The sequence below is a fragment of the Coregonus lavaretus genome (genome assembly GCF_964263955.1).
Source record: "Coregonus lavaretus genome assembly, chromosome: 20".
In the NCBI taxonomy this organism is placed as follows: domain Eukaryota; kingdom Metazoa; phylum Chordata; class Actinopteri; order Salmoniformes; family Salmonidae; genus Coregonus; species Coregonus lavaretus.
Window position 1 is genome coordinate 35,367,998 of NC_140007.1, and position 23,907 is coordinate 35,391,904.

The 23,907-nt window shown below is 44.6% G+C and overlaps 1 protein-coding gene across 2 annotated transcripts in view; it reads left to right on the forward strand.

Annotated features, from left to right (window-relative positions):
* LOC311147404 (pleckstrin homology domain-containing family G member 5-like) overlaps positions 1-23,907 on the forward strand; it is a gene marked incomplete at its 3' end in the record, with an annotated part of 60,683 nt that overhangs the window by 9,979 nt on the left and 26,797 nt on the right. For both annotated transcript variants that reach the window (XM_084184103.1, XM_084184104.1), the window contains exons 2-7: positions 3,053-3,194; positions 4,134-4,236; positions 6,353-6,413; positions 8,272-8,363; positions 8,625-8,761; positions 10,596-10,768. In XM_084184103.1, coding sequence (XP_084040229.1) covers positions 3,152-3,194; positions 4,134-4,236; positions 6,353-6,413; positions 8,272-8,363; positions 8,625-8,761; positions 10,596-10,768 — 609 coding nt within the window. In that variant the 5' untranslated portion in view covers positions 3,053-3,151. The remainder of the gene's footprint in view (positions 1-3,052; positions 3,195-4,133; positions 4,237-6,352; positions 6,414-8,271; positions 8,364-8,624; positions 8,762-10,595; positions 10,769-23,907) is intronic.

A 23,907-nucleotide genomic window follows, 5' to 3' on the forward strand; every position in this document is an offset into this window, starting at 1 on the left:
CCCCTGCCTAGTCATGTGAAATCCATAGATTAGGGCCTAATGCATTTATTTAAATTTACTGATTTCCTTATGAACTTCTATGAACTGTAACTCAATTGTTGCATGTTGGGTTTATTTTAGTTCTGTATATTTTATTTAACCGAGAGAGAGAGAGGGAACAGAAGAAACATTCCGACCAAACTTGATTAATATAAATATCAATATACCATCATAACAATGTTTATAATGAATGGAACAAGGCCTTTCTTTTAAGTTGCACTTGAAACTCCCATCCAACAGCCAGAGACATGTTCCATCTAAAAACATAAAAGCACACTTAACTTAATTGTACCTATTACAGTAAACAAGGGCCATTCTCAGGGAGTAGACTAGAGGTCCCCAGGAAAGGAAGGGAGGAGCGTCGGAGAGGCAAGGACCCTGTCTGTCTGGCTGACTGGTGGACTGAGAGCTGAAAGAGGCCCCTGGTTTAATCTCCTGCCTGCCTGCCTGCCGAGGGAGCGTCAGATGGCTCTGACAGAGATAGACCAGCCCAGCTCACTGAGCACAGGCAACAATTAAAGCTCCAGATTAAGCGAGTTTTGGACTACTGAAAGCTGCTCTGTTCATTTCTCTTCCTCCTTCTTCTGGTTCATCTCTATACTGGGATTCCTTCCTCCCCCAGCGTAATGGCACTGGCAGAACACACAGTACATATATGTTTGTGGATAGCTTGAGTAGACCTGCTGTGTGTTTGTGTTGATACGTATTTGATATATTTTCATGGAATACATAGCCTACAGGTGTATTTATTGGCTTGTCAACATAGTAAGAACATTGTTCAACCTGAGTGACTGGGATCTTGTGGGAAAACACTGGTGTTGTTTGGCCCTCCTCCCCCAACGTGCGCGTGAGCAAACACACTTCCAGTCCCAAGCAGAGCATACAGAGACAATGATAGGAAATACATTAGTAGGACCTCCATTGTATCTCCCCATACATCCTCATTTCCTGTATAGGAGTCAGAGCGGGTGGTTGTGGTGGTGCTGGAGAGGGGAAACTCCTGCCGCTCTCCTCCTCTCCCTGGGCCAGGGTGGGCACCCCCTGGAGGGGCTAGAGGAGTGGGAGGTCTGTCTGGGTCTATCCCCAGGCAGAGAGGGCCTAATCCAGCTCCCTTCTGCTGCCTGTCTGCCTGCCTGCCTGTATGGTTGGCTCACTGCCTGGTTGACAGTGGTTGGATGGCTTCCTGACTGGCTGGCTGGCTTACTGGCTGGCTTACTTACTGACTGTCTGGCTGGATGGCTGTCTCTCTAGCTCTAATCACAAGACCACTGTGTGACATTAAACTTTGTCTGCTGCTTCTATCCCCTGTAATGGTGTAAACAATGGCTTGGGGACCACATGGCTGTCTGTCCTGCCGTCAGTTGGATGTGTGTAGCGTTATGCTGTGACCTGTCTCTTTTTACCTCAGCCAGACCACTGTCCTGGCTGTGTGTGTTCATGGATGTGTGGCGCTTTATACTATGACCCGTCTCTCTGTAGGCCTACCTAACCTCCCCAGGGCTCCAGACTAACCCTTACCCTACCTGACCTCCTCCCCATTTCAGATTGTCAGTGATGTGTACACCGAGGAACTTTAAGCTTTTCACCTTCTCCACTGTGGCCCTGTTGATGTGGATGGGGGTGTGCTCCCTCTGCTGTCTCCTAAAGTCCACGATCAGTTCCTTTTTGTTTTGTTGACACGGGAGAGGTTGATTTCCTGGCACCACTCTGCCAGGGCCCTTACCTGCTCCCTATAGGCTGTCTCGTCATGGTTGGTAATCAGGCCTACCACTGTTGTTGTCTGCAACGTAATTATTGAGTTGGAGGCATGCGTGGCTGTGCAGTCATGGGAGGACAGGAGGGGGCTGAGCACACACCCTTGTGGGGCCCCTGTGTTGAGGATCAGCGTATTGGATGTGTTGTTGCCTACCTTCACCACCTGGGGGCAGCACGTCAGGAAGTGTAGGACCCAGTTGCACAGGGCGGGTTTCAGACCCAGGGCCCCAAGCTTAATGATGAGCTTGGAGGGTACTATGGTATTGAAGGCTGAGCTGTAGTCAATGAAAAGCATTGTTACATAGGTATTCCTCTTGTCCAGATGGGATAGGGCAGTGTGCAGTGCGATGGTGACTGCGTCATCCGTGGATCTATTGGGGCGGCATGCGAATTGCAGTGGGTCTAGGGTGTCGGGTAAGGTGGAGGTGATATAATCCTTAACTAGTCTCTCAAAGCACTTCATGATGACAGAAGTGAGTGCTACGGGGCGATAGTACCTAACCTCTTCCCCAGGGCTCCAGACTAACCCTACCTAACCTCTTCCCCAGGGCTCCAGACTAACCCTACCTAACCTCCTCCCCAGGGCTCCAGACTAACCCTACCTAACCTCTTCCCCAGGGCTCCAGACTAACCCTACCTAACCTCCTCCCCAGGGCTCCAGACTAACCCTACCTAACCTCTTCCCCAGGGCTCCAGACTAACCCTACCTAACCACCTCCCCAGGGCTCCAGACTAACCCTACCTAACCTCTTCCCAAGGGCTCCAGACTAACCCTACCTAACCTCCTCCCCAGGGCTCCAAGACTAACCCTAACCCTACCTAACGTCCTCCAGGACTCCAGACTAAACCTATCCCTACCTAACCTCCTCCCCAGGGCTCCGGACTAACACTACCTAACCTCCTCCAGGACCACAGACTAACCCTAACCCTACCTAACCTCCTCCCCAGGGCTCTAGACTAACCCTAACCCTACCTAACCTCCTCCCCAGGGCTCCAGACTATCCCTAACCCTACCTAACCTCCTCCCCAGTGCTCCAAGTCTAACCCTAACCCTACCTAACCTCCTCCCCATGGCTCCAAGTCTAACCCTACCTAATCTCCTCCCCAGGCTAATTGCGAGCTTGTATAGGAAGTATCTGGTTCGTGAGACTACTCTGTACCTGAGCCCGACTACTGACCATGTAGATTGGTACTTCCGCTGTACTGACCCTCACACCCATCTCTACCTCTCTCTCTCCCTCTCTCCTTCCCTCCCCAGGTGTGCCACCACTCAGACTGCCAGGACCTGAACAACAAGAGCCCTCTTCACCTGTGTGAGTCATGTGACTCCCGCTGCCACCTGGAAGACACAGACAACATGCACTTTGACCGACACCCCCGCTTTGACCTGCAACCCCAAGGTACACAACATTACCCAGTACCCACCACAACAACAGCTTCACACCCAGACTTCCTCCCCACTAGTTTGTATACATTTAGTGCCCAATCCTACACTCAGGTCAGGTTATATGACAGGTCAGGTTTTAACTCCCAGAGCAACGCTTGCGTCAAGTCTTTTGAGTCAAAGAAATAGATTCCCCTCGACCATACGGGTGGCAGGTAGCCTATCGAGCGTTGGGCCAGTAACCGAAAGGTTGCTTGTTTGAATCCCAGAGCCGACAAGGTGAAAAATCTGTCTATGCCCTTGAGCAAGGGACTTAACCCTAATTGCTCCAGGGTCGTTGATAATGGCAGACCCTGGCCATGACCCCACTCTCCGAGGGTGCCTCAGTGAGAGTTGAGATATGCAAAGAACACATTTACAATTCACACATGCGTATTAATACACACTTAAGGCGTCCTGTAGCTCAGTTGGTAGAGCATGGCACTTGCAACGCCAGGGTTTTGGGTTCGTTTCCCACGGGGGGCCAGTATGAAAAATTTATGCATTCACTAACTGTAAGTCGCTCTGGATAAGAGCATCTGCTAAATGACTAAAATGTAAATGTTGTACATGTGTGAAATGGGACAAATACTGTTTAAGCAAATTATTGTTATTGTTACATGCATGAAAATAAACACTAGCACATCTTCCTGTTCCACCACTGACTTCCCTCCACCCGTGATTTTTATCTTAAACTGGGTTCATGGCCTGAAGATATGAGACTGTCTGTCATGCAATGACGGCTTCTAGGCTCATTGAACTGATGTTAGTCGTGACAGCAAGAACGTTTTGAATTTCCTGTTAACATTTTGTCAGGCTAGATTAAACTGGAAGTACCTGTGTTTATTAAGGAAAGTGTTATTAAAGAGTAGTATTAAAGATCTCTAAGAGATTCTGTGTAACCCCCCCGTGTAAGGTTCCATCCTGGCCCGGAACGTGTCGACGCGCTCCTGTCCCCCCCCCATCAGCCCCCCCTCTGACCTGGAGGAGGAGGAGGAGGAAGGGGGCAACAACCGAGGGTATGTCACTCCTGGTTATGCCTATGATTTATTACATTGTCTATCTGTCTGCATGGCGCTTGTCACTTTGGTTTAAAATACAAAATGGACACTAGATCAGTGAGGAGTGTCCTCTTTGACAGCACTGATCTATTAATATACAATAGTCGTGGTTATGCTTAAATTAGTGTTGACCTGTTATTCCATAGATCAGGGATCATCAACTACACTGCTCAAAAAAATTAAGGGAACACTTAAACAACACAATGTAACTCCAAGTCAATCACACTTCTGTGAAATCAAACTGTCGACTTAGGAAGCAACACTGATTGACAATAAATGTCACATGCTGTTGTGCAAATGGAATAGACAACAGGTGGAAATTATAGGCAATTAGCAAGACACCCCCAATAAAGGACTGGTTTTGCAGGTGGTGATCACAGACCACTTCTCAGTTCCTATGCTTCCTGGCTGATGTTTTGGTCACTTTTGAATGCTGGCGGTGCTTTCACTCTAGTGGTAGCATGAGACGGAGTCTACAACCCACACAAGTGGCTCAGGTAGTGCAGCTCATCCAGGATGGCACATCAATGCGAGCTGAGGCAAGAAGGTTTACTGTGTCTGTCAGCGTAGTGTCCAGAGCATGGAGGCGCTACCAGGAGACAGGTCAGTACATCAGGAGATGTGGAGGAGGCAGTAGGAGGGCAACAACCCAGCAGCAGGACTGCTACCTCCGCCTTTGTGCAAGGAGGAGCACTGCCAGAGCCCTGCAAAATGACCTACAGCAGGCCACAAATGTGCATGTGTCTGCTCAAACGGTCAGAAACAGACTCCATGAGGGTGGTATGAGGGCCCGACGTCCACAGGTGGGGGTTGTGCTTACAGCCCAACACCGTGCAGGACGTTTGGCATTTGCCAGAGAACACCAAGATTGGCAAATTCGCCACTGGCGCCCTGTGCTCTTCACAGATGAAAGCAGGTTCACACTGAGCACATGTGACAGAGTCTGGAGATGCCGTGGAGAACGTTCTGCTGCCTGCAACATCCTCCAGCATGACCGGTTTGGCGGTGGGTCAGTCATGGTGTGGGGTGGCATTTCTTTGGGGGGCCGCACAGCCCTCCATGTGCTCGCCAGAGGTAGTCTGACTGCAATTAGGTACCGAGATGAGATCCTCAGACCCCTTGTGAGACCATATGCTGGTGCGGTTTGCCCTGGGTTCCTCCTAATGCAAGACAATGCTAGACCTCATGTGGCTGGAGTGTGTCAGCAGTTCCTGCAAGAGGAAGGCATTGATGCTATGGACCGCCCGTTCCCCAGACCTGAATCCAATTGAGCACATCTGGGACATCATGTCTCGCTCCATCCACCAACGCCACGTTGCACCACAGACTGTCCAGGAGTTGGCGGATGCTTTAGTCCAGGTCTGGGAGGAGATTCCTCAGGAGACCATCCGCCACCTCATCAGGAGCATGCCCAGGCGTTATAGGGAGATCATACAGGCACGTGGAGGCCACACACACTACTGAGCCTCATTTTGACTTGTTTTAAGGACATTACATCAAAGTTGGATCAGCCTGTAGTGTGGTTTTCCACTTTTAATTTTGAGGGTGACTCCAAATCCAGACCTCCATGGGTTGATAAATTTGATTTCCATTGATAATTTTTGTGTGATTTTGTTATCAGCACATTCAACTATGTAAAGAAAAAAGTATTTAATAAGATTATTTCATTCATTCAGATCTAGGATGTGTTATTTGAGTGTTCCCTTAATTTTTTTGAGCAGTGTAGATTCAGCCGCGGGATTATCTTTTCTTGAGCGGATGGTCAGGGGGCCTGAACATAATTACAAATAATTTGTAGACTGTAAATTGACTTCAAGAAGCCCAAACAGATATAATATTTGACTAAAGCATAATAATTTCAAACCTTGCTTACATTTTGTATACGATCACATATATCTATATTTTATACATGGGAATACTTTAGAACTTGATTTCCAAAATTAAAATCCTTTGGAGCTGATTTGCTCAGAACTTAGGGGGCTAAATAATATCACATACGGCCCACCAGTTGGGGAATCTTGGCATAGATGTTCAATTACACTATGTACATATGACTGGGGTTTTTTTCTTCCAGGGAGCGTAAAGCTGGGGGCCTGAAGTTGGTGAAGAAGAAACCACGGCGACGGCACACCGATGTGAGTATTGATACAGACAATATACGCCCCTTAGGAAACCACATCACTCCACCTTAGCTACTAATAGTATTGGGTCACCCAATACTATTAGGAGCTATGTTGGTCAAAACATAGCTGTCTTATTGTATGTGGTGGAAAGTTAATTGTATGATGATCACAGTGCCAACATGACTACAGGCTTCATGCTGTTAGTATACCACTGAAAATGGCAACAATTCTCAGCAGAGGCCGGGGACCCACACACCACACACACATATCAGTCAACAGTTTGGACACCTACTCATTCAAGGGTTTTTCTTTATTTTTAGTCTTTTCTACATTGACATCAACACTATGTTATAACACATATGGAATCATGTAGTAACCCAAAAAGTGTTAAACAAATCAAAATATATTTTATATTTGAGATTCTTCAAATAGCCACCCTTTGCTTTGATGACAGCTTTGCACGCATTCACTCAACCAGCTTCACCTGGAATGGTTTTCCAACAGTCTTGAAGGAGTATGCTGAGCACTTGTTGCCTGCTTTTCCTTCACTCTGCCATCCGACTCATCCCAAACCATCTCAATTGGGTTGAGGTCGGGGGATTGTGGAGGCCAGGTCATCTGATGCAGCACTCCATCACTCTCCTTATTGGTAAAATAGCCCTTACACTGCCTGGAGGTGTGTTGGGTCATTGTCCTGTTTGAAAAACAAATGATAGTCCCACTAAGCCCAAACCACATGCTGGTTAAGTGTGCCTTGAATTCTAAATAAATCACAGAAATTGTCACCAGCAAAGCACCCCCACACCATAACACCTCCTCCTCCATGCTTTACGGTGGGAATTACACATGCGGAGATCATCCGTTCACCCACACAGTGTCTCACAAAGACACAGCGGTTGGAACCAAAAATCTCAAATTTGGACTCCAGACCAAAAAACACATTTCCACCGGTCTAATGTCCATTGCTTGTGTTTCTTGGCCCAAGCAGGTATTTTCTTCTTATTGGTGTCCTTTAGTAGTGGTTTCTTTGCTGGAATTCGACCATGAAGGCCTGATTTACGCAGTCCCCTCTGAACAGTTGATGTTGAGATGTCTGTGACTTGAACTCTGTGAAGCATTTATTTGGGCTGCAATTTCTGAGGCTGGTAACTCTAATGAACTTATCCTCTGCAGCAGAGGTAACTCTGGATCTTCCTTTCCTATGGTGGTCTTCATGAGAGCCAGTTTCATCATAGCGCTTGATGGTTTTTGCGGCTGGACTTGAAGAAACTTTCAAAGTTGTTCTTGCCATAATATGGACTTGGGTCTTTTACCAAATAGGGCTAGCTTCTGTATACCCCCCCTACCCTGTGACAACACAACTGATTGGCTCAAACTCATGAAGAAGGAAAGAAATTCCACAAGTTAACTTTTAAGAAGGCACACCTGTTAATTGAAATGCATTCCAGGTGACTACCTCATGAAGCTGGTTGAGAGAATGCCAAGAGTGTGCAAACCTGTCAACAATGCAAAGGGTGGCTATTTGAAGAATGTCAAATATAAAATATATTTTGATTTGTTTAACACTTTTTTTTGGTTACTACATGATTCCATATGTGTTATTTCATAGTTTTGATGTCTTCACTATTATTCTACAATGTAGGAAATAGTAAAAATAAAGAAAAACCTTTGAATGAGTAGGTGTGTCCTAACTTTTCACTGCTACTGTATATATAATGGTCTCCAATGGTTCGTCCCTGAGTGTTTTTGGTCAGTCAGCCTGCATGGTAAAGGGCCTCCATGTGGATCTACTGCGAGAGAAATCACTACAGGAGCTCTGGCCTCTTCAGTTTTACAGCCATGAACTTATATTGTCTGTCGCCCCCTGCAGGACCCCAGCAAGGAGTGCTTCAGCCTCAAGTTTGATCTGAACGTGGACATTGACACAGAGATCGTCCCCGCTGTGAAAAAGAAGACCCTGAGGTGAATTGGTAGTGGGCTGAATAAATAGGAATGATTGTGACCGATTTGTGTCATTCTGTTTAAGGTCTGGTCTGACTTTGTCCAAGGCATGGGATCATAGACATACAATATAATAATGCTCCATTTGATTATTTGCATAAACATATGGTGTGAGTGGTCTCTGTTGACTCTCAGTCCTGTGTTTACATAACTGTATTGGGTGAATGGTCTATACTCTGTGTTAATTCTGTTCTCTCTGTCCTGTGTGTTCCTCTATTCCAGGGAGGTGCTGGGCCCTGTGTTTGAGCGTAAAGGTATTGAGTTATCCCGGGTAGATCTGTTCCTAGACCAGTCCAACACTCCACTGTCCCTGAACTTTGAGGCCTACCGCTTCGGGGGCCACTATCTCAAGGTCAAAGGTAAGAGTCCACCAGAACACCACATCTAATTTTGTTTTCCTCCAGCTTCACAATGAATAGAATAAAATAACTTTCTTTCCCCAGTGAATCTACCTCTGTCTGTGGAAGTATGGGTGTTTTTGATTCTAAGCAAACCAAGGTACAATGTGTTTCAACTTTTGATTACTACCCTGCACTGAAAACTACATTTTAAGGGTTGACGAAATATGAAACAAACACCAATCTAATGAATTTGCCTTTATTAGAGAATATTTGGCTTCTGTTTGTACCCCCTAGCATAAACAATGTCTGGGTGGGACAGATGGCAGGGCCTCAGTTTCCTGTCTCTCCCTTGATTCAGAGGAAACTGGACAGGGCATCCCCCATCTTGGATCCCTGTAGGAGACTGTGGCCTTTTCTCATTTGGGCAAAAAGTCAGACCTCCAGCCTATCTCCTCCGTCCTTTCTCCTCCCAGACCCTCAAACCCATAAGTGGTTTAGTAGTCGAGGAGAAGTCAATTCGTTAGTAGGCGAACGGATGAGTGTTCTCCCGTCCTCGATAGCTACCTTTTATTGAGGATAGTCATGTGTATCTTACCGGAGTCCCTCGCAGAAGAGTTTTGAAATCTGCCACACCCGCTTTGAATCAGCTTTTGCTTTGTCGGAGGAGAAAAGCATACAGACGTTTAAAAACAACATACTACTTATCGTTTAATCTATAAAATGTCTTGCACAACTAACATCATTTGTTTTTCACTTCACACATTTATTTTGGGATCTACCCCTGTAAACATTATTTGCCTGATAACGCGCGAGTGGAGAAGGAGTCTGATTTCATACAAGCGCATTTTCGTCCACTTTCCCTCTCCTCGCCGCCTCTCCTTGATTACCTTGGCCCTTTTTCAAAAGGAGGTGAGAGAGGACGCAGGAGTTGAGCAAATCCAATTGAGAAAAGGCCTATATCTGTAGCAGCGGCCTTTGGATCAAAGACTCATGGACAGGTTAGCTGAGAACGTCACGAAAACAGCGCGCACGCTTCTATGGGCCAGAAGGCTGTGTTGTGATTCTGGATGGCCAGATAGCTAGCAACAATGACATGAGGGAAATCGTAGGTGGCTCGTTTCAGTTAGTTTTATCTTGTTCTTAATGTCTTGTTTTGGGGGTGTTTTCTAGACTGGAAGGGAAAGGTGATACCTAGTCAGTTGCAAAAACTGAATGCTTTCAACTGAAATGTGTCTTCCGCATTTAACCCAAACCCTCTGCATCAGAGAGGTGGGGGGGGCTGCCTTAATCGACATCTACATCATCGGCGTCCGGGGAACAGTGGGTTAACTGCCTTGCTTAGGGGCAGAACATTTTACATGTTTACATTTTAGTCATTTAGCAGACGCTCTTATCCAGAGCGACTTACAGTTAGTGAGTGCATACATTTTCCATACTGGCCCCCCGTGGGAATCGAACCCACAACCCTGGCATTGCAAGCGCCATGCTCTACCAACTGAACTACAGGAGGCCCTGTAGAACAGCAGATTGTCAGCTCGGGGATTCGATCCAGCAACCTTTCGGTTACTGGCCCAACACTCCTACCCGCCAGGCTAGCAACTCATCCAATTCAATCTGCAGCTAATAAGCCAATCTTAAAAGCTAGCCTTGTAGTATAATATTTTCCCAATCTAATGTTTAAAAGGGGATCCTGTTTTGGAGCCTGAGGAGAGAGAACTTCAACAGGAAGCTAGTCCTGAAATAAATAAATATTGATACCGTTTTTGAGATGTACTTCTCTATTACAACTACCTACCTTCAATAAGAGAATTATAACACACAAAGCTAACCCTCAATGTTGGTTCCTCCTCAGCACGGCCGGGTGATGAGCTGAAGGTGCAGCAGGGAGTGAAGGACCTGCGCTCGCTCAGTCTGCCCAACATGAAACCCTCCTCTGGGGGTCAGAGCCCCTACATCCTCACCCCGGGCAGCGAGAGGGTGGAGCACGGCTCCCTGGGACGCAAAGAGAGCAACGTCGACCTGCTGGTCAGTGCAGCCTCTACTACAGTATGTGTTCACTCACACACTGCAACTGATGTACATCAAATCTCTCTCTCTCTCACGCACACCATGGGTCAATATACAGTATCACACAAACAGTATAAGCACAGAGTTCAGGTGGGCCTTTGCACTTCAGCAAACAAAGGAAAGGAGGGGTGCTCAACAACGACAGAAATCATGAAAGGTTTACCAAGAAAAACTTCCAAAATGACTAATTCAAGGTAGAAAGGAGTTGGAGCACTCAACAACAAAATGACTTAATTCTACAGGATGCGAACAGGTTACGGACGTAACCACTACAGGAGCTCAGTATAAGCACACTTCAATTATAAATCCTATCAGATTTATACACACCTACAACCCGTTGTGACTAGATGGAGTACAGCTACGACCGGTTGTGACTAGATGGAGTACAGCTTCGAACGGTTGTGACTAGATGGAGTACAGCTTCGACCGGTTGTGACTAGATGGAGTACAGCTTCGACCGGTTGTGACTAGATGGAGTACAGCTACGACCGGTTGTGACTAGATGGAGTACAGCTTTGACCGGTTGTGACTAGATGGAGTACAGCTACGACCGGTTGTGACTAAATGGAATACAGCTACGACCGGTTGTGACTAGATGGAGTACAGCTTCGACCGGTTGTGACTAGATGGAGTACAGCTTCGACCGGTTGTGACTAGATGGAGTACAGCTACAACTGGTTGTGACTAGATGGAGTACTGCTTCGACCGGTTGTGACTAGATGGAGTACTGCTTCGACCGGTTGTGACTTTTCGTAGCAGGTTAGGAGAAAATTTTTGCTAACCCTAACCCTTTTCAGAACCTTAACCTAATTCTCCTAACCTGTTACGTTAATTCTCCTAACTACCCCATCATCTCTTAAACATCTTGAAACTTTAGATGTCACTTCCTACCACTTTCCATAATCTCACCCTTTATCCCACGATGCCTTCATGAAGTGGATCATTTTAGGAAGTGGATGATAATCCAGTCATTATCATAACCTCATTTTTCATTACCTCGCTAGCTTTCATCCCATCGGAACACTTAAACTCTGCTTTCCTCATAACCCTTGTGCTGTGCCAGCCACCTCTATAACCTTCAAGCCCTGCTGGGTAGGCTGGTGACCTCCTACAAGAAGAGGCTCTGCCACTAGCTGCTTACTCTGGCTGACAGGAAGGACCAGGTAGTGTTCACTTTGGCCTGCAGGAGAGGTGCTGAGAGAGGGAGTCTGCTGGACCAGGGGGAACTGGCACCCTGCTTCACCCTGTGTTAATAGACAGTGAAAGAGGCTATAATTATAAGGTTTGGTGTCCTGTCTGTCTCATTCTGTACTGCAGTTATTCTCCGACTGACTCAAACCTACATTCTGAGATGTTGTCATTTAGTCAACTTTGCTGGAAGAAAATAAGATTGTGGGATTGTCCATTGCCTTCTCAGTATAATCTCGGAACCCAGAACAACATTTCATGAGCGACTACTTTCAATATGAAAATAGCATGCTCTTTTTGTGCTATACTCTTTCGCTGCTTGTGCACATTGCTTTGAAATATTGGTAACTGTCAGTGGGTGTGAACTGTGGAGAACCCTGCAGGCAAGTCTAGACCCACTCAGCACTCACACACTCAGGTGAGACGGGGTACCATTGCATGCACTGAAAACGTGGGTGTGATGTCATTGCGGCTGTGCCCCTGCACTAGGAAACGGGTAGAGCCTGGGAGGATAACTGAGGTTGCTGTAATTTAGGACAACTGCTCATTTAGAAAACAGCGTATGTGGCATCGATATGAGTCAAGAACATTTGTTCCACTGTCAAAATTGACTACAAAGTGTAAATAGTATAATGTTGGTCATAAAGTTAGTCCCATCCAAAACAGAGATATGTGAGACTTGTGGTCGTGACTGCATCACAATTTAAATGAAGGTTGGATTTGTTTCAATCATGCCCACAGCTGGCAGCACACAATTAATCATCAATTCGGAGTGCAGCTGCACACCACCCATTTGTAATGCCCATGGTAAATTTGGGTTGACTTTGGATGTCCCTATGGGGCTAGTTAGGAATCATCGGTAAATTACACAATGTACATGGGACAATATGTTAAAATTCCAATAGCTCTAAATTTCAATGACTTAACCTCAAACCAACTATAAATTGTAGAAATTCCAATAAAAATAGGTGTGCACCATGAAATTATTTTCTAATTTACATTGTGTAATTTATTGATGGTCCCTAACTAGCCCCAGAGATAGGCTATCCAAAGTCAAGTCAACTTTGCAACGGTCGCACACCAGACGGCTGAAGTTAATTGGCTAAATAATTTGGCTAACTCTTCCCACCTGCGAACACACACACTTAGTAATGTAATCTGATTACTTGTTCTGGAGGCAGCGTGGTCACTAGCTGGCACAGCCACAAAGTCATAAAATCAGATGATTTTAAACCTAACCTTAACCACAATGTTAACCCTGATGCCTAACCCTAAATTAAAGCTAAATTTAGTTTTCATTAATTTTTACAATGTAGTCAATTTTGACTTTGCAGCTGGCCCATCTAGCGGAAATCACTCAGTTCTGCCTCAAGGACAAGACTAATCTAAATAAACGTCAACCTGCTTAGAAGAAGACAAAAATGAATATTACCAATTGAAGACATCTATTGCTGCATAAATCAATCTTAGGTTACATAGCTGGCCATAGATGTTGCATTTTACTTAATGGGTTGGTTCTGGATGCTTATACTACATATAATAATATGATTAGGATATATCTTTACATACAACCAAAACAGAGTGTGTCAGATTTCCAGTCATTCCAATTAATTTAATACCCCTCGGTCTTCAAGAATAGGACTTGGAAATATGGTATTGTGGAGTAACTACAATGTTATTTCTCCTATCACATCCATTTAACTCTAACTGTTTTAAAGTCACCATTGGCCTCATGGTGGAATCCCTGAGTAGTTTCCTTCCTCTCCGACAACTGAGTTAGGAAGGACGCCTGTATCTTTGTAGTGACTGGCTTTATTGATACACCATCCAAAGTGTAATTAATAACTTCACCATGCTCAAAGGGATATTCAATGTCTGCTTTTTTTATTTATTTTTCATCTACCAATCGGTGGCCTTTGCGAGGCATTGGAAAACCTCCCTGGTCTTTGTGGTTGAATCTGTGTTTGAAATTCTCTGCTCGACTGAGGGACCTTACAGATAATTGTATGTGTGGGGTACAGCGATGAGGTAGTCATTCAAAAATCATGGGAAACACTATTATTGCACACCGTGAGTTATGTGACTTGCTAAGCAAATTTCTACTCATGAACTTATTTAGGCTTGCCATAGCAAAGGGGTTGAATACTTATTGACTCAAGACATTTCAGCTTTTCATTTTTTAGACATTTCTAAAAACATAATTTCATTTTGACATTATTGGGTATTCTGTGACACAATCTCAATTTAATCCATTTTAAATTCAGGCTGTAACACAACATTTTGAAAAAGTCAAGGGGTGTGAATATTTTCTGAGGGCACTGTAGCTTGGACTGTAGCCTACAAAAGCCAATTCCTGCTCTTTTCCCGTGATCCATCAAACACATTTGGTATCATAGTGGTCTCTGACTTGTGGACAGACTCTCTCAGGCGCAACCAACTTGCACCTTTTATCAATGCAGATTTTTTTTTTATGTCATTGTGAAAACCGAAATGTGTAAAAAAAAATATTTTTGCAAACATCCTTTCTGAATTAAAAAGTAATCCTAGAAGTAATCATCTCGTTTTTCAAAAGTATCTAATCTGATTACAATATTTTTGCTGCTAACGTAATGGATTAGAGTACAAAAATAAAATGTAATCCTTTTACTCCCCAGCCCTGCCTACACCTAGTTTAGGGTACTTATGGCCAGACCTACAGCAGTGTGCCATCAGAGCACAGGGTCTTATCGAGAGTTATAGATTAACAATAGAACACACTGCAGGTGTTTTATGGATGCTGCCTGCCTGCCTGCCTGCCTGCTCTGTATCGTACAGAGGACTTTGCTCCAGGTAGTTTAGATGTTTGTCTAGCAGCAGGATACAGCTCGGCATAACGGTGAATTGTGCCAGGCAAGCTTCAAAGTAAAGCACTGCTTCTCTTAAAAGGAACGTCCTTTGTGTATGAATGAGATATTACACATTTATAATAGTATGTGTGCTATCAAGCTTGGAATATTATAGGTACTTGCAGCCTATGATTGGTGGAAAATATTTGATCTATAATTGGCCATGTTTTGATGCATCCTTTTGATGCCCTTCCCTTTGTAGGTGTTAATACCTTGTACTTAATCTGACATTAAATGTTTTCACATTGACATTAATCGCAAATAAGGATTATGCCTTAAACCCATTTCCACCTTCAAATTACCGTCGCCACTGTTGGCGTTTCTCACTAGATGGGATGGGTACATTATCGTGTGATGGCACGTAGACACTAGATACTCAACCTCCCATCAAATTCTGTGCCACACAGTCCCAGTGCCACCCCCATGCCCAGACAGAGTTTAGCACTAACCCTCTGCCTACCTACCTAGCTAGCTCCGAGGTAGAGGTTCTCCTGGCTCCAGAGGTACTGGGTGAAGATTACTGGCCCCTTTGAAAGACCCATGGCACAATTGGTGGCAGACTGGTAGGGCTGTGTCTGCTACCTGCAAAGTGGTCAAGTTAAGGTGTTCAGCTCAGATAAAAATGCTGGTAAGAGTTTGACCAAAGGTTGAATTACTACATGCATAATTAAGCGTGTCCAATAGTTGGACTTTCATGTACTGGCTTTGGGAATGGCTAGTCACTGTATAGGCCTACAGTGTGTAACTTTTGAATTCTCCCATTCATCGAGAATCGAAGCAGTTGGCCTCGAGTCATGCTTTACAATAGGTACTTCAAACAGAATGCTGTAGACAGGTGGTGATAATGTGATTTACAATAGCTAGATCACATCCATAACAGTGATCTTTGAACTTTTTGTAAGGCCTTTATGTAATATGCACCATTTGGTTGCCATAGAAAACAACACAACATTGGCCAAGCAGGTTACCAAGATAGCATATAAGATTCACCTGGTCAGAATGAAACAGCATTTGACAGCTAGACAGAAAAATGTCAATGCTTTGTCACTGTGAACTGATCAGACCTTGGGTTAGAAAGAATAATATTCCAATATTCTCCCCAAAATAATATTTTCTTAGAGCAGTTGATTATTTTCAGTCTGTTGTATCCCATAAAAGTATTTTATTGGGTGAAAAAAAAGTGATATGCCAAACCCATCTACCAATGACTGTTATGAAATGCAGTGGTGCACAAATGTCTGATTTTAAAAAGAGAAGAGCAGGACAGTAGAGCACAGATGGAAATGTAATTTAGGGAAGAAGACTCAAGGAAACCCTCCACAACCTCCCACACGTCCGTTCTTGTCTGTCGTATTCCGTGAGAGGACTCACTTAGCTAACAGTCTCAGATTATCCCCATTCCCGTCAGTCAGTCACTCTGTAGACTACGTGCTGACATGGGCTCACCATGAAATAACCAGTAGAAACTCTATATATACACACACCAAGTCAACCAGGGCTTGTGTTTCACCCAGGTTTATAGTAGATGATCTTATGATGGTCTAGCCTAGAGTTATCTGCTGGCGTCTGTGGAACTGGAGTGTTGGGAGGGAGGGGGAAGATTGTTGTGTAAGGACAGGTAATAAACAGGAAAGCTGATGGGGAGGTTATTGGAGGATTTGAATAGCATGGATTGTTCAAGGAACCATACCTTCATCTTTTAGAGGATGTGACATAGATGTGACACGTGAGCACCCCATTTACATTTTACATTTTAGTCATTTAGCAGACGCTCTTATCCAGAGCGACTTACAGGAGCAATTAGGGTTAAGTGCCTTGCTCAAGGGCACGTCGGCAGATTTTTCACCTAGTCAGCTCGGGTATTCGAACCAGCAAACTTTTGGTTACTGGCCCAACACTCTTAACCGCTAGGCTACCTGCCGCCCACTCCACTGCACAACCCCTTCATCGTACACCCACAAATAGTACTTGCACACAGACAACATTTTCCCCACAGTTCTGGACATAATAAAAGCAAGGTTAGTCATTAGGCCTATGTAGTTATACACACAGTGCCTTGCAAAAGTATTCATCCCCCTTGGCATTTTTCATTTTTTGTTGCATTACAACCTGTAATTTAAATGGATTTTTATTTGGATTTCATGTAATCGACATACACAAAATAGTCCAAATTGGTGAAGTAAAATGAAAAAATTTACTTGTTTCAAAAAATTATGCAAAATAAATAACAGAAAAGTGGTGCATGCATATGTATTCACCCCTTTGCAATGAAGGTCCTAAATAAGATCTGGTGCAACCAATTACCTTCAGAAGTCAAATAATTAGTTAAATAAATCTCAGTATATATACACCTGTTCTGAAAGGCCCCAGAGTCTGCAACACCACTAAGCAAGGGGCACCATAAAGACCAAGGAGCTCTCCAAACAGGTCAGGGACAAAGTTGTGGAGAAGTACAGATCAGGGTTGGGTTATAAAAAAATATCAGAAACTTTGAACATCCCACGGCGCACCATTTAAATCCATTATAAAAAAATGGCACCACAACAAACCTGCCAAGAGAGGGCCGCCCACCAAAACTCACGGACCAGGCAAGGAGGGCATTAATCAGAGAGGCAACAAAGAGACCAAAGATAACCCTTAAGGAGCTGCAAAGCTCCACAGCGAAGATTGGAGTATCTGTCCATAGGACCAATTTAAGCCATACACTACACAGAGCTGGGCTTTTATGGAAGAGTGGCCAGAAACAAGCCATTGCTTAAAGAAAAAAATAAGCAAACACGTTTGGTGTTCGCCAAAAGGCATGTTGGAGACTCCCCAAACATATGGAAGAAGGTACTCTGGTCAGATGAGACTAAAATTGAGCTTTTTGGCCATCAAGGAAAACGCTATGTCTGGCGCAAACCCAACACCTCTCATCACCCCGAGAACACCATCCCCACAGTGAAGCATGGTGGTGGCAGCATCATGCTGTGGGGATGTTTTTCATCGGCAGGGACTGGGAAACTAGTCAGAATGGAAGGAATGCTGGATGGCGCTAAATACAGGGAAATTCTGGAGGGAAACCTGTTTCAGTCTTCCAGAGATTTGAGACTGGGACGGAGGTTCACCTTCTAGCAGGACGATGACCCTAAGCATACTGGAATGGCCTAGTCAAAGCCCAGACCTCAATCCAATTGAGAATCTGTGGTATGACTTAAAGATTGCTGTACACCAGCGGAACCCATCCAATTTGAAGGAGCTTGAGCAGTTTTGTCTTGAAGAATGGGCAAAAATCCCAGTGGCTAGATGTGCCAAGTTTATAGAGACATACCCCAAGAGACTTGCAGCTGTAATTGCTGCAAAAGGTGGCTCTACAAAGTATTGACTTTGGGGGGGGGGTGAATAGTTATACACGCTCAAGTTTTCTGTTTTTTTGTCTTATTTCTTGTTTGCTTCACAATAAAAAAATATTTTGCATCTTCCAAGTGGTAGGCATGTTGTGTAAATCAAACGATACAAACCCCCCAAAAATCCATTTTAATTCCAGGTTGTAAGGCAACAAAATAGGAAAAATGCCAAGGGGGGTGAATACTTTTGTAAGCCACTGTACATTAGGCCTATGTAGGGCGGCAGTAACCGAAAGGTTACTGGTTCTAGTCCCCGAGCCGACTAGGTGAAAAATATGTAATGTGCCCATGAGCAAGGCACTTATTCCTAATTGCTTCTGTAAGTCGCTCTGGATAAGAGCATCTGCTAAATGACTTAAATGTTAAATGGTGGTCCTCTGTAGCTCAGCTGGTAGAGCACGACGCTTGCACGGCGCTTGTAACGCCAAGGTAGTGGGTTCGATCCCCGGGACCACCCATACACAAAAATGTATGCACGCACGACTGTAAGTCGCTTTGGATAAAAGCGTCTGCTAAATGGCATATTATTATTATTATTATTAAATGTAGTTATACAGTGAGGGAAAAAAGTATTTGATCCCCTGCTGATTTTGTACGTTTGCCCACTGACAAAGAAATGATCAGTCTATATAATTTTAATGGTAGGTTTATTTGAACAGTGAGAAAACGCATGTCAAAAATGTTAGAATTTGATTTGCATTTTAATGAGGGAAATAAGTATTTGACCCCCTCTCAATCAGAAAGATTTCTGGCTCCCAGGTGTCTTTTATACAGGTAACGAGCTGAGATTAGGAGCACACTCTTAAAGGGAGTGCTCCTAATCTCAGCTTGTTACCTGTATAAAAGACACCTGTCCACAGAAGCAATCAATCAGATTCCAAACTCTCCACCATGGCCAAGACCAAAGAGCTCTCCAAGGATGTCAGGGACAAGATTGTAGACCTACACAAGGCTGGAATGGGCTACAAGACCATCGCCAAGCAGCTTGGTGAGAAGGTGACAACAGTTGGTGCGATTATTCGCAAATGGAAGAAACACAAAAGACCTGTCAATCTCCCTCGGCCTGGGGCTCCATGCAAGATCTCACCTCGTGAAGTTGCAATGATCATGAGAACGGTGAGGAATCAGCCCAGAACTACATGGGAGGATCTTGTCAGTGATCTCAAGGCAGCTGGGACCATAGTCACCAAGAAAACAATTGGTAACACACTACGCCGTGAAGGACTGAAATCCTGCAGCGCCCGCAAGGTCCCCCTGCTCAAGAAAGCACATATACAGGCCCGTCTGAAGTTTGCCAATGAACATCTGAATGATTCAGAGGAGAACTGGGTGAAATTGTTGTGGTCAGATGAGACCAAAATGGAGCTCTTTGGCATCAACTCAACTCGCCGTGTTTGGAGGAGGAGGAATGCTGCCTATGACCCCAAGAACACCATTCCCACCGTCAAACATGGAGGTGGAAACATTATGCTTTGGGGGTGTTTTTCTGCTAAGGGGACAGGACAACTTCACCGCATCAAAGGGACGAGGGACGGGGCCATGTACTGTCAAATCTTGGGTGAGAACCTCCTTCCCTCAGCCAGGGCATTGAAAATGGGTCGTTGATTGGTATTCCAGCATGACAATGACCCAAAAGGCCAAGGCAACAAAGGAGTGGCTCAAGAAGAAGCACATTAAGGTCCTGGAGTGGCCTAGCCAGTCTCCAGACCTTAATCCCATAGAAAATCTGTGGAGGCAGCTGAAGGGTTGAGTTGCCAAACGTCAGCCTCGAAACCTTAATGACTTGGAGAATATCTGCAAAGAGGAGTGGGACAAAATCCCTCCTGAGATGTGTGCAAACCTGGTGGCCAACTACAAGAAACGTCTGACCTCTGTGATTGCCAACAAGGGTTTGCCCACCAAGTACTAAGTCATGTTTTGCAGAGGGGTCAAATACTTATTTCCCTCATTAAAATGCAAATCAATTTATAACATTTTTGACATGCGTTTTTCTGGATTTTTTTGTTCTTATTCTGTCTCTAACTGTTCAAATAAACCTACCATTAAAATTATAGACTGATCATGTCTTTGTCAGTGGGCAAACATATAAAATCAGCAGGGGATCAAATACGTTTTTTCCTTCACTGTACATACATTAGGCCTATGTAGTTATACATGCACGTTTGGTTATATAAACTGTTGGCCTAAACTACGGTGCCTGTTTATTGATTAAAGTTCTTTGGTAATGATAGCAGGAATAGGTTATGGGAAAAAGAGTTGTCGTCATTTTTTGCTCCTTGTTTAAACAGTGTCTTTTCACCTACTAAGCACAGTGCTCACATGCATGTCTTTCGGCTAGACTACAGTAGTAATTGTTCTGCTTAGCCAGGCTAACAAAATGAACAGCTCATTCATTTAAGGCCATCATATCTCTGTGTGAAATACACAATGAGTACAATCAGCAATTAGCGCAATAGTAGTTTGAATGACAATGGACAATGGGGAGTAGTCACATGCATTTGACGTGTTTGATTACGTTTGATGATCTACGGAAGCACTCACGCGCCTGTTTTATTGAAACGACTAGCCGTTCACACATCTCAAATCAAATCAAATCAAATGTTATTGGCCACATGCGCCGAATACAACAGGTGCAGACATTACAGTGAAATGCTTACTTACAGCCCTTAACCAACAGTGCATTTATTTTTAATAAAAAAGTAGAATAAAACAACGAAAAAGTGTTGAGAAAAAAAGAGCAGAAATAAAATAAAATAACAGTAGGGAGGCTATATATACAGGGGGGACCGGTGCAGAGTCAATGTGCGGGGGCACCGGCTAGTTGAGGTAGTTGAAGTAATATGTACATGTGGGTAGAGTTAAAGTGACTATGCATAAATAATTAACAGAGTAGCAGCAGCTTAAAAATATGGGGTGGGGGGGCAGTGCAAATAGTCCGGGTAGCCATGATTAGCTGTTCAGGATTCTAATGGCTTGGGGGTAGAAGCTGTTGAGAAGTCTTTTGGACCTAGACTTAGCACTCCGGTACTGCTTGCCGTGCGGTAGCAGAGAGAACAGTCTATGACTAGGGTGGCTGGAGTCTTTTACAATTTTGAGGGCCTTCCTCTGACACCGCCTGGTATAGAGGTCCTGACTGGCTTGCAACAATAGAAGTTGCAAATTGACATTTTTATACTTTGATAGACAACTCCGCTGTGAAAATGCTAAATTTTGTTCGATTGATATTTCATTGGTCTTGGATATTAGATGCTGAAATATACAGGCTATAGTATAGATTTGGTGTACGTTGGTGATTCAACCAATTACTATACAGCAGTGTCAAAGTTTTGCAATGCTGAACCATCTTCAATTGAACCGCATGCTGTTTATCCATTTATTTTATTTGTACCTTTATTTAACTAGGCAAGTCAGTTAAGAACAAATTCTTATTTACAATGACGGCCTACACCGGCCAAACCCGGACGACGCTGGGCCAATTGTGCGCCGCCCTATGGGACTCCCAATCACGGCCAGTTGTGATACAGCCTGGAATCGAACGGGGGGTCTGTAGTGACGCCTCAAGCACTGAGAGGCAGTGCCTTAGACTGCTGTACCACTCGGGAGCCCATCCATCTATCCCTACCTGGCATATTTATTTGTTTATTTATTTATTATTTAACCTTTATTTTAATATAATCAAGTGTGTTTGTCTTACAGACGGTTTGTTTATCCAGCGTGAAAGGGGATGTTTGTGTGTACTTGGTGGTGTTTATGTTTAAAATAGGCCTACTGTTGTGTGGTTGAGTATGCAGGCCCAGGTGGGCACGGATCTCTGCTGTTTACGGTCTATCAGGGTTGGGAGCTCAGTTGTGACTGGGAGTGGCTAGGAGCCAGTTGAACTGCTGCTGGAGAGGTAGGTGTGTGTGTCAATGTGTTAGACTCCGAGGGTAAAGTATGTTGAGGTGTGGAGGCTTGAGGAGAGAAGGGAGGACACACACAACCGTTTTATGATCCCAGTGTCATCGTTGACCTGCCAGGAGGCACAGAGAGTCAGGCACTACTGCTCTGTTGACAGACAGAACAAGTAGCTACAACTCTCCTCCACCTTAGCACTTCACTGTGCTTTGGACTCCCTCTCTCTGTGGACTTGGTTGTGTTCTTCCTCTTTTTTCTAGCTGTGATGTTTTTTGGATCTCATAGTTGACATTTTTACTTTTGTTGGACTAGTTTTGCATCTACTCTTAAGTGAGGATTGAGAATGGTGCGTTTTAATCGCCTCTCATCCTGGCGTAGCTGGGACCTGCTGCATTTGGAGTGTATTCCTGAATCAGCCCCCCTCCAGAGCCCAACATCAACAGAATGTCAGGTGAGACAGACAGAACCACTGGATCTCTGTACCTCTGTGGTTGCAGTCTTTAAGTTGAAATTAGATAAGGAAATGCCATTGTCATGTATGCCATCTTAAATGTAATGCTTAGGCAATGATTGCAGAATTCTCAATCTGTAACCTTAGCTGTGGTGGAGATTGTATCTGATTATTTATCTCTTGGCCCTGTGCATGATGGGAAACTCCAGCCAGGTAGTGTGTGTGTAGTGGAAACAGTGGAGACACCAGTCATGCTGGTGGGCCTCTTGTGATGACACGTTTGGGATCCAGTGGCAGGTAGCCTAGCAGTTAAGAGCGTTGGGCCAGTAACCAAAAGGTCTCTGGTTCGAATCCCTGCCGACTAGTTGAAAAATCTTTCTGTGCCCTTGAGCAAGGCACTTAACCCTAATTGCACCTGTAAGTTGCTCTGGATAAGAGCATCTGCTAAATGACTAAAATGTAAATGGATCCCATTCTGACCATTAGCCAGTGTTATCAGTGATATCTGGGTTAGCAGGGGATAAGGACTATCCTGGTGTTTTGATGGACGATTCATATGTTTCCCCTCTATCTCAATGGTTCTTTGTTTCCACCATGGCGCTAGCTGGCTGTAGAATTAGGAGCAGATTTTTGGAGCAAGGCCACTGGCCCTGTGATATGTTGACCAAGATTGGGGTTCGCACTGCATTCCCAGCCAATAGAACGTGACATGGTCGTGTGTGTGGGTGCACATAGGTGTGTGTGTGTGTGTGTGTGATTGTTTGCCTTTCTTCCTGTCTTTGTGTGTGTGTGTGTGTGTGTGTGTCACAGTGGGTGTCCATGTGGCCAGGAAGGTGAACTTCACATTTTTCACATCATTAATCAGACAGCCTGATCAAGGGTCCTCTTATCGCTGAATAACAACAGACCTGATAGACCAGGCCAGTAGCACAGTAGGGGGAGAACGTGGAGAGGGGGGCTACTGCTACTACATGACTGCTTAGCTACTTTCAATACAATCCTCCATCCAGGCCCCTCAGGGTTTTTTTTCAAACCAAGGTTAAAACCACAAAGGGCTGTGATAAGGGGTGACAGATAGGTCTACACAGAGGCCAGGTGAAACTCAATAAACACCCAAGTTTAGAGAGGGCTGGTTAGATATACAGGGCCACACGGAGACACAGGTAAAATGGTTGTAACTAAACACCATAGGTTAGAGTGGGCTGGTTAGTTAGGTGTAGACTGCTGCTCTTTTGAATAGGCTTGTTCTGTAATATCTGCTGTTTTTGTAAGTGGAGTATCATTACACATTGG